This window comes from Platalea leucorodia (assembly GCF_965183815.1).
Source record: "Platalea leucorodia genome assembly, chromosome: 9".
NCBI classification, from domain to species: Eukaryota; Metazoa; Chordata; class Aves; order Pelecaniformes; family Threskiornithidae; genus Platalea; species Platalea leucorodia.
The window spans coordinates 22,302,639-22,315,067 of NC_138831.1; the positions used below are offsets into that span (position 1 = coordinate 22,302,639).

Here is a 12,429-nt window from a genome sequence, read left to right on the forward strand (position 1 = left end):
AGATCAGACAGGAACATGTGTTCATGTTGCTTAGGAGAGGACATAGTTGGCCAGCCTGCAGGCTGGGGAGCTGCAGGGTAGTGAGTAAGATTCCCATTTGTGTACTATCAACCTTTTTGTGGTCTTTAAAATTGTGGTCCTGAGTTCTGATCCTTTGAGAGAGAGGAAAAGAAAATAATTTGTCTCCCATATCCTGGTTGACTATTTTAATTTTGAGTCATACTGAATAAAAATAGTGTGAACTGCCTGCTTCATGCTACCTGTCCACCTCTATGGGTAAATTTACTTCTTAGTGTGTCAGATAACGTGGACGAATGGATCACCGTAAGAAGCAACACTTGTAGTTTTATAAAAGCCAGATTGAAGCTCGACCAATACGGATTCTAAAATCCATAAAGCAACTCACCACTTCTTCCATCCATCTAAAAGACTAACTTCTGGTTTTGTCCATGTCTATGAATTAATTTCTCTACTTCTGGCTCTCAGTCCAAGAATTCCTTCCTCCCCTTCAAATACCTTCTCTCCATCTGAATTTAGCATTTGTCTGACTGAATGAACAGCAAATAAATGCAATGCATTTGAACTTTTGTTGTTTCCATTGGGTTATGGATAATTTTCTCAGGATTTTAAAAGTTAAAATCATGAATTGTTATTCAGTGCAGAAGCTTGTAAAATTTAGGGATACTTTCCAAGAACTTGATCTAAGTTCAGTCTGTTTTATCCAGATTTTCTTTCATTCTTACAAACATTTTTTCAGGTGTAATATGAAGAGTGAATTATGTTCTTTGCTTTGTGCATAATCTATGAGACAAGTAAACACAATTCCTTTCATCTTAATGATAGCATCTTGTATGTACATGCTATGTTAGACTATTTTCTCTGGTTATATGAACATACTAGGAATGGCACTGTTTATATTAACATGGAAATCAGTTCTGACAACACATACACACAAAATTAATTTCATTACTCAAGTCAATGACTATTTTTATTTTTTACCTGTCTTTACTGAAACAAGAAGTTTTTTTTCCTGAAGAGGCACAGAAGTATTACTCTCCAAGCCATTCAAGGTACAGTGTGTTAGCACTGGGTTCAAGTGCACTGACTAGCTGTCGTTTTGTTTCTCCGACACATCTCAGAGGCAGTGACCAGACCTATTGGTTCTTTGGGATAATAGCAAGGACTTTCTCAAAACTGGTAGCTTTCTGCTGTAGAGAGAGGGTATTTTACTCATCTGATATCGCTATACAGTTTACGCATATCCAGAGCCATAATGGGATCCTTATAATGAAGGACAGAGCACAGCTTTGGCTGATTTTTTGGGGTATACTGATATAGCTCAAATTAAAAATTTGTATTTTAAGTATTACATAATCTTAATTCTCGATTTTGTAGAAAATATCACAGTATAAATTTATCAGTAATTCATATGCAGAAATAAAGGTTTTCAGTGAAAGCATAAGAAGGCATGCTACAGAATAAAGTAAATAAATATCACCCCAGTGGAAATGTGTAAAACTGCTGAAGAGCTGAGCTGCCCACCTCTATGGGTCAATCTGCAAGTTACTCTTGTCAGTTAATCTGGACCAAGGGATCACCGTAGGAAACAGCACCTGTTTATACTTTTCTATGAGCTAGACTAAATTTCAACCATCGAAAAAGGAAATAAAATCAGTCTTTGACTGTGGCTAGACCAGGCCATGTTTCTTTTGTGAGAAACAGGAGAGGAGGTATGCTGTTAGAAAGAACAGGATATTCATGGGACTTAATTCTAAATCATATTTAATGAAAAATGAATAGTGAATTTTTGTCTTATATTTGCCAAAGCAGACTTACTTGCACTAGGAAGGCACTTAACTCAAGCAAGGCAAAAGTGAATCTACTGATCTAAATCAGTAATCTAAAAGGAATCTAAAATCTAAGACAGATGAATTAAGATGATTAAGGTTAAACAGAGCAAAGTTCATTAGTCCTTCCCAAAAGTAATGTTCTGCTAAAGGAAGAAATTGAAGATGTGGTTTGTAAGTTGCATTTGTGACTGGTTTTAAGTAGCTTAAGGTACTGAACTTGCAAAAGGTTACTTCATTTCTTTCTTGGGTGCTATGAAAATGTTTTCTTTAGCGAGGTTCTTGTACTGCAGGTAAAGGTTCACATGGGTCTTCAGTCTAAGGGCATTCCCCCCTAAGGAAGGCCTCTGCTCTTGGGAATGTGCTTTGCCTTTAAATTAGGTTAAGTCCAAATTTAAACTACAGAGAACACTGGTAAAAGCTCCATTTATTTTAATTTTCTTCTGTTCACTTATTGGAGGTTCAGTCTCATCTTTCTTCCTTTGACTTTTGGTAATTTTGTTACAGTTCATATACAAGAGTAACTACTCAGCTGGCTAATGAATTATGGTGCTTATGTTACTGGGAAATCTTTGGAACTTAAAAATAGAAATCAAAATTGCTTGTTAATTCCCTCTAGTGACAGGTGACAAATATACCAAAATTAAACTTTAGTCATAGATGGAAGCAACATGGTTGCTAAGTCACTAAACTCCCTGGTACCTGGGTAAGATGGAAAAGTGATGTCAAATGCCTACATAGTTCAGCTCTTCATGAAAAATTAAAAGATTTCTTTTCTCCCTTGGTCAGTTGGGAGAGGAGGCTCTATTGTTCAGACTGAGTTCTTTTTTTCTCTCCTGTCAGTTGGGATATCTCTGAATTGTGTGGTTCTAGTATGTGTACTTTGCTGTCCACTATTCTGAACTATCTTTTTTTAGGTCTTATTTCATTAAGGAGAGCTATATTAGTTTTATTTTGTGAATACTATCTAGGAAATTTATTTAAATTTTAATTGCATAGGACTTTGAAATAAATAATTAGCAGATTTGTATAAAACAATTCAGAATTAACCCTTCAGAATTAATACATAGAATGTATTATTTTAATACTGTTTTACTTGTGACAAAAATAATATGCTTACAGTTCTGTAAGCATGCCACTATTTCTCTGTAAGGAAGAATGATGAATTAATATTAGACTATTATTTTTACTCAGTGTTTCCTAATACATCTCTTTATCACATTTGAATACTAATATACTTAGTTCATCTCAGTATTTTTTAAACAAGTGTTCTTTATAAGGGTGTTTAGTTGAGAACACTTAGAAATTGTATTCAAAAATATTTCTTAAATCTGTTTTAATTTAATCTCTTTTCTTGAATCTTAATTTAATGTCATTGCTTTCAATTGATTGATGTTACTCGTCATTTTTACTTCTTGCCACTCTTAGTAAGTCCTCCTTATTTCTGGAACTGCTTGATGGCTCAAGTGAAACTATCAGCCCTTCTATTACGTAACAGAATTGGTGCCGCCTTCTCCCATTTGTTTAGTTTGGGTTTACTTAGGATAGCTTGTTAAGTAGAAAAATGAAAAGATCTAAAATTTCTGTTGATTTGTTTTCTTTCTCTTTTCCTCAGACATCTTTATTTCTACTTTTTCTCTATTCTGCCATGTTTCATTTAGCAGATAGCACTTCAAAAAGCAGTTCTATTCCTTAACCTTATTGTCATTTCACAGCAAGCTTTTTCTTCTTGTGATAAACATGATAAACCCAATCTTCGCTTGACTGAGTGATTCTTAATGTTGTCTTTGCAGGGTGTGGTACTGCAACAGGAGGCGCTGAAGATGAAGGTGAGGCTGAAGCTGGCTGGATTGAAGGTGCTGCCATCCTACTCTCTGTTATCTGTGTTGTACTTGTCACTGCCTTCAATGACTGGAGCAAGGAGAAGCAGTTTCGTGGGCTTCAAAGTCGTATTGAGCAGGAACAGAAATTTACTGTTGTCCGAGGTGGACAGGTTATCCAAATCCCAGTGGCAGAGATAGTAGTTGGTGACATTGCACAGGTGAAATATGGTAAGTTCCGTCTACTAGATGTCTACTTTTCTGAACTTTATTTATTCTCCATTCCCTTTCTAGCAGAATAGACTCACTTCACTGGAAGTGATTTAAAAGACAGAGAATTATGTGGTGTTGTTACTGTCCATGGTCAGATAACAATTTGGCTGTTAGGGCAAGAGGAAAACCTAAGACACTTGCTATAAAATTGTACTAGGTAATTAATTCTGTTTTTGTAATCTTTACTTCCTTGGACAAAAACTGTTCATACAAAGGTAATTCTCTTTCATGGAGGATTACACTATTTGGCATGTTTGGTTTCTGTCCAGTTAGGAATAAGGGGAAGTATTTTTAAATGCTTTGTGAAAGGGAATTGTGCCTCTGTGCTCACTTCACTTGACAGGGTGCTCCAGAGCTATGGATTCTGTAAGTCCCCCCCGATCAGATGCTTCTAGTAGGTGGATGCCTTGTAATTATATGCCATAGGGAAAGCCGTGTGCTCCAGTGAACAGGAGGACTTTTGCAGGAACTCTGAGTACTCTGTGTTTGACTGGCCTGGCAAATTCCAGCAAAATGCCTGTTCTATCAACCGTCAAGTTTCTTCTGGACTTAGCTAAGGGCTTCCTGAGAGGGGAAGGGGAAAGGCAGCTTGACTGTTTATTAGCCACTGTTAATTCCTATGAAGTCTCATAGAGAAACCTTCATGTCATGTTAAGAAGAGTACTCCCCCTGCTAAATCTCAGTGATTATTACATTCATCGTATGTTAAATGTGATGCAGTCGGATTCTGGGATAGCATTAGGCAAAAAATATTTGCAATACAAAAGCCCTTCCCTATAGGATTGCAATAACATGGCTAATATGGACCGAAATGGTAGTAGTTCTTTCACTTTTGCTTTCATTTTACATTTTAATGCAATTATTGTTAATTGTGATTTTATAATAAAAACAATTATGTAATTATAAAACCAATCTCACTAAACCACTGTGGTTTTCCATTACCATGTTCTTACCGAAAGGTGATCTTCTACCTGCCGATGGGATATTTATTCAAGGAAATGATCTTAAAATTGATGAAAGCTCCTTAACTGGAGAGTCAGACCAAGTCCGCAAATCTGTTGACAAAGATCCAATGCTACTGTCAGGTAAATCTGCCTGAATTCTTGCTGAGTTATCGTTTGTGCACTGCTTTGTTCATGTTTTGTTTTGTTTTGCTTTTCCACACCATCAGGTTTTGGTAACCTAGATACAACTGATCTTTTGAACACAGACACTGGCCTTGTCTGTCATTCAAAAGACATGCTATTGTTTTTTGATTGTGTGCAATTATTTCTGATCATCATACTTATTTTATAAAGTGAGAAAGTAATGAAACATTTTCAGAGGAAAAGGAAAGTATCACTTAAGGAAATAACAATTGTTTCAATTCATTGCATGCTAGTTTTAATTTAACCATTAAATTTCAAAGCCTTTTAAAGTCTCTTTAAACACTTTCTTTGCATGTATATTAGATACAATAGAAAAAGAAACAATGTTCTTAGAAGGAAATGGATATACTAAAATATTGTGGGCTTGACTTCGGTGGTAAATTCAAGTTATTTGTAATAGCTGTATTTTATAATATAATTCTATACAGTAAATCAGTTAAATAGAATGTGATATTTTTAATTCTAAAAAAATAGTTTCTAAATAGGTTGGTTGTCAATAGATTCCAGCTGGGATGGAATAAAATAACAGCCTGCTGATCTCATAATGATTATCAATGTGTCAGAACCTGAAACAGTCATTTTCAAATACATTTGAACTTTTTATTCATGGAAAGGATTCTCTTTGCTGTCTGGTTGTACAGTCAGCCAAAAGTCATCCCAAATAGAATATTTATGTTGCAATGCAGCAGGTAAGTAAGCATTCCTGCAGAAATCCTGCCCCCATCCTGCCTCACTGAGCTGGTGCTTCTCAAGCAACAACTGTTGGGAGATGCTTTTGTTCAGAAGAGACAAGTAGCGACCAGTAAGGATATGTGACAGTTTTTATTGCATTAACAGTGCAAATCCTTTCCAAACTTAAATCAGATATTTGGTTCACTGACTATGAGATTATGAATGTTTATTATGTAAATTATGGGATTGTGGTCTGGTAAAAAAAACATCAGATTTCAGTCAAAAGGTGGCTGCATTAAATTAAGATGAAGAAATTGCTAATGTTATTTGCGGACTTGCCATTTCCACTTCATGTTACAAAAGACCATGTTAATTTTAACTTTAGCAAGCTTCAAGCATCTTTCTGCCTGAAATGGTGCATTAAAAATGATATATTTTTCAAATGACATGAAAAATTTTGTTTGCTTCTCAGAACAAAGCGGCAAAACAAATTTCTTTTGCTCTTTTAGGAGAAAAATTATTTTGGTTTCTTTAAAAATAATCTGTTTTTTATTTGTTAAATGTTTTTGCTGCTGTGTCCCTGCCAAGTGTATGCCTTTTGCTGTTCATGTTGTAAAACCCCAAATTTTTCCAAGTTATAAATGTCTGAAAGATGTGTTTGCACATGTTCAGTAGAGGCTAATAAAGATTAGTGGAGTAGCTGCAAATTCTGAAGTCTGCATTTGTGTGGAGAAAATACAATTAAGAGCTCAGCATTTGCAGGCAGCACATAAAAATGCTGAATAGTGGGGACAGTGCCACTTTTGAATTCTTGGTGTCCCTCTGGCTCCACTGTAAGATAACTTAAGGAAGCGTTCTGACTTTCATGAGTAGTGTATGAAACTACTGACTGTTATTTTTGCTAGATTAGCAATAATTTGATTTATCCTAGTAGTCCAGATATTTAGGCTTACCTGGATTGTAGATTAAGAATTCTCTTGGAGGTGCTTTCCAGTGTGTAAACAGGGAGGCCTGCAGTGATACTTGGAGGAAGGGTAGCTCACTGTTGCTGTTCCTAACAGAATTTGTAATGCAATGTTGTCCTTGAAATGGTTGTGCATTTTTTTCCATTTCTTTTTTCTTAGCTGATATTTGTACTGTTTTGTAAATACAACTTCATAGCTGGCATCAAATATTCATGTTAAAGAGATAGTTTTAATAATGATATTTTCTTCTAGAAACTTCTGTCATGAAATATCATAGACTTCTATAAATTAAAATATTCTGTTGTTGAATTCTAGAGGTTTTCTGATTATGAAGTTTCCATTGATTTGTGTACTCTCACATATTCCTAAATTGAATCAGATCTTTTTGAATACCCATAGATTTCAGTGGTGGCTGTCAAAAAACATGAAGGTATTGCCCTGAAAGGCATGGCGCGAAGAGAAAGGGAAAGCAGTCAAGTTCAGAGAAAAGATGTTTTTGTCTTGCTTCCCAACTCAAATTTCTTTGCTATAAGGAGAGAAATTTGTCTTTATGTTTTTATTGCAGAGTTAAAGAAAGTTTATATTCTTTATTTTTCTGCATTACTATGTAATCTCTATTGTGATTACAAAGAAGGTAAAGAATTAATGTGATATTTTAGCAAGCACTGCACACACCTTTGTTCCATACTTATACTAATGAACTTTTACTCATGCTGTGTTAGAAAATCCCTGAACTCTGTTTTCTCAGGAGCAGAGTTGATGATTTGAGATACTGTCATGCAAAAAATACCTTCGTCTATAGATACAGTGCAAGGTTTAATGCCAATAATGCGGGAGCTGGAGTGCCCACTGGAAATTGTTAGTAGTCCAAAAACTTGGAAACCACCACGTTTTTCAGGGTGGGTTTGACCTGGTTGAAAAACAGTTCCTGTTGGATGATAGCCTAGACCTATATTTTTATAAAACTTGTTTAAAGAAAAAAAAACCCAAACCAACCCCTCGCAAAAACAGCAAACAGACCTTAAATTTTCCTCTTATATTTGCACCTGAAGACATCAGTAAGTTATCTCCAGGTAGGCTTTTGGAATTTAGACAAATATTGTCAGGATGCTGCTTGCCACTATTCTCTCTTAATCATCTGTTGGAAATGAAAACAGTCCAGGTTTGACAGAGGAATAACTGAAAAGTAACATTTGAATTGCAGCCATGGTTTGTTTTGTGAGTCTAAATTTGGTTAAAGATAAACACCCTGAATCAGGAAGTATTATTTTCACCATTGACACCATTTAATATTCAATCAGTTTCAATGACATAATTAAACTAAATAAGTTTCTGTGCTTAATGTCCTGTTTAATCATCCAGATAGTCGTTCACTGTACTTGAGAAGCAATTCTAAGAGTACAAATGCTGACTAAACCAGATGGTTCATTTCCATCTATATGTAGCACATTTGGTAACACCTAGGAAGGCAGAAATGGAAGTACAGACCCTGATATACCTGAGACCAAAAGAAGCAGCTTCTCTTCTATAGTTCCATTATACTTCTGTCTAAAACATTTTCCTTCTTTTAGTTCATTAACAGAGATTTGCATGCATAGCATAGCATAAGCCGTTGCATCAAAAGTCATCAGCTTAAACAAGGTTGTGGTGAAGTTAAATTTCTTTGTGATGAGCATTGGCATGTATCAACCAACAGGTGAAGACAGCTTGGGTCTGACTGCTACCCTTTAAGTTTTGTATAGTACGAAGTTAGGAGAAATCCATGATTCCTTAGTACAGAAGTTTTCAATACGAGCCTGGCCTCAGTATTGCACACAGTGAAGTATTTTGGGGTACCATGTGATGATAGTTAACATTGTGAAAAATGCCTTTTGAGGCTTATTGTTTAAAACTTTTCCTAGGTATTTAGATTAATTTGATTAAGGTATGAAAGAGTTACATAGAGGAGCTCAACTAGTGTAGTTCTCACTGAACTGAGACTGACAGAACATTACTTTATCCTAACCTAACGTGTATAAATGAGTATTTCTATCAATGCACAACGAGGATTTGAAGCAAAGAAAACTCAGCTTATTGAAGAACAAATAAAAGAAATCTCTTGGTCATGGTGCTTCGTTAGGTTTTGGAAATAAAATGGAAGCTTGATTAAGGAATCGGGTCAATTATTGCCTGGAGAAAAGTAGTTCTGATTCTGTCTTAGTTCCCTGCCAGAATATATTCTAAGCTAGGCTTCTAGCATAGCAGAAATTTTCAGAATAGAGCAGCTAACTTCAAATGTTCCAAATTATTTGGAATATTGTATATTTTGATTTGTTTTAGAGTAATAGAAATCTCTGTACATACTGAATTTGTTTTCAAGTGTACATCAGATTCTTCCTGCTATTTGGGAATCTCATGATTTAATTAAACATCCCCTTGAAGATTTTTCTCTGTATTGGTTTTTCAAGTTTGAAGATGTGAAATTGTCTTCAAAAATATTTTTTCTATGCCTGTAAATCAACCATAACTGAGAAAGATGAGAGAAATTGCACACGTGTTTTCATTTCATTTATGTAATAGTATTCCAAGTTACAAGAATTAACTGCGTGAAGCTAAACTATTATCTTCCAAGAATGTGTAAAGTTGGTTAGTGACAACATTTCTTTTAAAAAGGGAATCTAATGTGTGTGGTTAATGGATGAGCAGCCTAAGATTTGCAGTTAAGCATCCATTCTTGGCTGAGAATAATGTTACAACAATAGGGATTACATTTGGAATGTAATTACATTGGCCTCAATATAGATTTTTAAAGTGTAACAAATTTCTCTCAGTACTATAGTAAAAGTCTTGCATAAAATATTTAATGGTTCTTCTTTTAATTTTTTTATCTATATATAACTTATATTGCATATTTCCAGGTACTCACGTCATGGAAGGCTCTGGACGAATGCTTGTAACTGCTGTGGGTGTGAATTCTCAGACAGGCATCATCTTTACTCTGCTAGGTGCTGGAGGAGAAGAAGAAGAAAAGAAAGATAAGAAAGGTAAATTTCACAACACATAAGGATGCTCCGAAGAAAGCTCTTGGGCTTTGTGTAACTAGAGCTCTCCACCATTCTTGACAAATACGATTTTAAAAACTTCCTTTTTTTGTGTACATTTTTGTCATTATATGTCACGCAGAAAAACAGCAAAAGCTGTTAACCAGTGAATACATTGGATAACAAGATGTTTTTCCAGTGTGAAATTGTAGATTCTTAGTACATAATTAAATGCAAGGGCATACTCCCATTGCCATGTCTTCTTTACAGAAATTCATACTCACCTAAAATTTGCTGAGGTTTTGCTCTTGTGCATTTACATCTATGTACTATTTTTTTCAGAAAAAAAAAAAAAAACTTGGCCATGGAAATAGCGTCTGTCTTTGAGCTTCAAAAATAAAATAAAGATAAGATGTGGCTTTTTGCTAGCCTAGCTGTTTAATGTCAGTGAGTGACTTTAGAGACATTTCAGTTTCTTAAGGAGTAAAGGTCAAACTAAGAATAGTAAAAGAGAAGAAAGTAACAGTAAATGTTAACAGAGAGTTTAACTTTGAAGTCCTGTATCATTAATGAGACCAAGAAATCTCTTCAGACTTTTCACCTTATTATAGTATGATGTCATAAGCAATTGCTAATTTATGGACTGCACAATAAGCAGAAACATGATTTCATGTGTGTCCTTTCCAGTTTTTGTTCATACAGTCTTGTAAATTGTTCATGTCTACTTTCAGAATTTCATTCCAAGTTTGTTCTAAGAATATTTATCTTTCAGACATAATTAAGGGCTGATTAATATGGGGTTTTTTAGACATTTCCACTCTTCTTAGTGATTTTCACTATTAATAAAAAAGAGCAGTTATAGCTTTATTGAATGTTTTACTTAGTATCTGTCAGGCAGTGTGATTCCACCTTTTTTCATTTCCATCCTTTTAATTTGAAGCTGCAGATAGGAAGGCCAAATTTAAATTATTTTCATGACCTACAATTTCCATTTCTGAATATGTTCAATAAGTGGTTGCACTTGACTCCATGTTCCTCTGAGGAAATCCTTTTTTACTTGATGAAAGACTTTGAAATGTTTACCATTTCATTTCTACACAGAAATGTGCGATACCTGCTAGGCATGGTAAGTTCTAGGAACATTAAAAGGAGAAATAGCGAAACTTCCCAAAGAAAAACTCTTTCATGTCAGACTAGTTTTTAACAATATCTTAGAGTTTGATCTTGATATCATTAAGAGAAAGACTCCTTAGACACAGACCTTCTGAGACCTGGCAGCATCTGTTTTGGCAGTGTCTAAGGATATTGTAGGTGAGAAGGAGCAACTTCAGTACCTGTTTGAAAGTGACAGCTGTCTGCCTGGAGGTCCTTTGTTTAACTGGGTTGGCCTTCTCTCTATGTTATTTTGCTCAGGATGCTGGTGATTCTCTCATGTTTCATAGCCTTGAAAGACAGGGAAAGAGAAGTCTGAGATAGCAGAGTAATGCACTGCACTGTGGTCATAACTCACTACCCAGAGACAGAGATACTTAGAGGTGTGTAAGAACTTTTTATGCAGATGCTGAATCTAACTGGACGTAGCTACAATACCAAGAAAATTCTCTGGCATTTTCTAATGCTGCTAGCAGCTTTGTGCTAGTGCACAGGGGTGCCTGGCCAGAGCCAGTTGCAGATTGAGGCCCAAACTCAAATATTGTACTCATATATAAACCTGCAATTCTCTGAAATCCTGCCAATCATAAATGTTTGTTTCAGTCTTATGTGGGTGTATGTCTTTATCGTTCATTAACATTTTGTAAAAATCATCATACAGGTGTGAAACAGGAGGATGGACATCAGCTTCCAGGTAGAGTAAGAATTGTACCACATCAAATGAAAGGATGAGGCTTTTAGCCAGCAAGCTTTGGTGCAAATCAGGGTTGAACTAATGATTAAAATAACTGGTTTTGAATCAGTCCAGTTAAAATAAAGAATAATTTCAAATCAACAGGATTGTTTGTGGCAAACATTTAAGTGTGCACGCATTGTTGGTGTTGCAAATCTTAATGTTAAGCTTGAGTAATCAGTCATTCTCCAGAAGTAAATTACAGTATATTAAATGTTGAAAAGCATGATTTGCTGTTAGCAGTTCATGCTGTGCTGGTTACTATGAGTATCCAAATAGAATAAAAAATAAGCATGAGTAACCAAAACAGTTTAAGTTATTACTATCACAGTAATCAAATTTGCAATTGAAATTTTTATGAATGTAGTTACACAGGGTGTTTAAATCCTGTATGGTGTTTATTTTCTTCTCCCAGTTTACCATTTGTAAATAAAACATGGCCATTTTTGTTGAATAACAAACCAGTACAGTGTGAAGCAGTCACTATGGGTCAAGTACTGAGGAAGTTCAAAGTCTCAATCAGGATTTATTGTAAGACTTCTGTTTTCTATTGTGAACAATTAACCAACAGAAACAAAACAAAACTTATTTTATCTATCATTTGTAGAGACTGATTTTCTGATCTCTAGTATAAAAAAAACCACAATAAAATAACAAAACATTATTTGAGTTTTTCACCTTCCTATTAGGAAAGATTGCTTGACCAATTTCTCTAATATGCAGATAATTGCTGAAAACAAAAAGAGGGTTTTTTTTTATTCTCCTCAAGACTATATTTGCCATTTCCATATACAATATT

At 35.0% G+C, this 12,429-nt stretch overlaps 1 protein-coding gene across 1 annotated transcript in view; it reads left to right on the plus strand.

Annotated features, from left to right (window-relative positions):
* Nucleotides 1–12,429, plus strand: part of ATP2B2 (ATPase plasma membrane Ca2+ transporting 2) — a 433,349-nt gene that overhangs the window by 327,278 nt on the left and 93,642 nt on the right. The window contains exons 6-9 of the mRNA XM_082322150.1: nucleotides 3,641–3,898; nucleotides 4,900–5,025; nucleotides 9,623–9,748; nucleotides 11,559–11,591. Coding sequence (XP_082178276.1) covers nucleotides 3,641–3,898; nucleotides 4,900–5,025; nucleotides 9,623–9,748; nucleotides 11,559–11,591 — 543 coding nt within the window. The remainder of the gene's footprint in view (nucleotides 1–3,640; nucleotides 3,899–4,899; nucleotides 5,026–9,622; nucleotides 9,749–11,558; nucleotides 11,592–12,429) is intronic.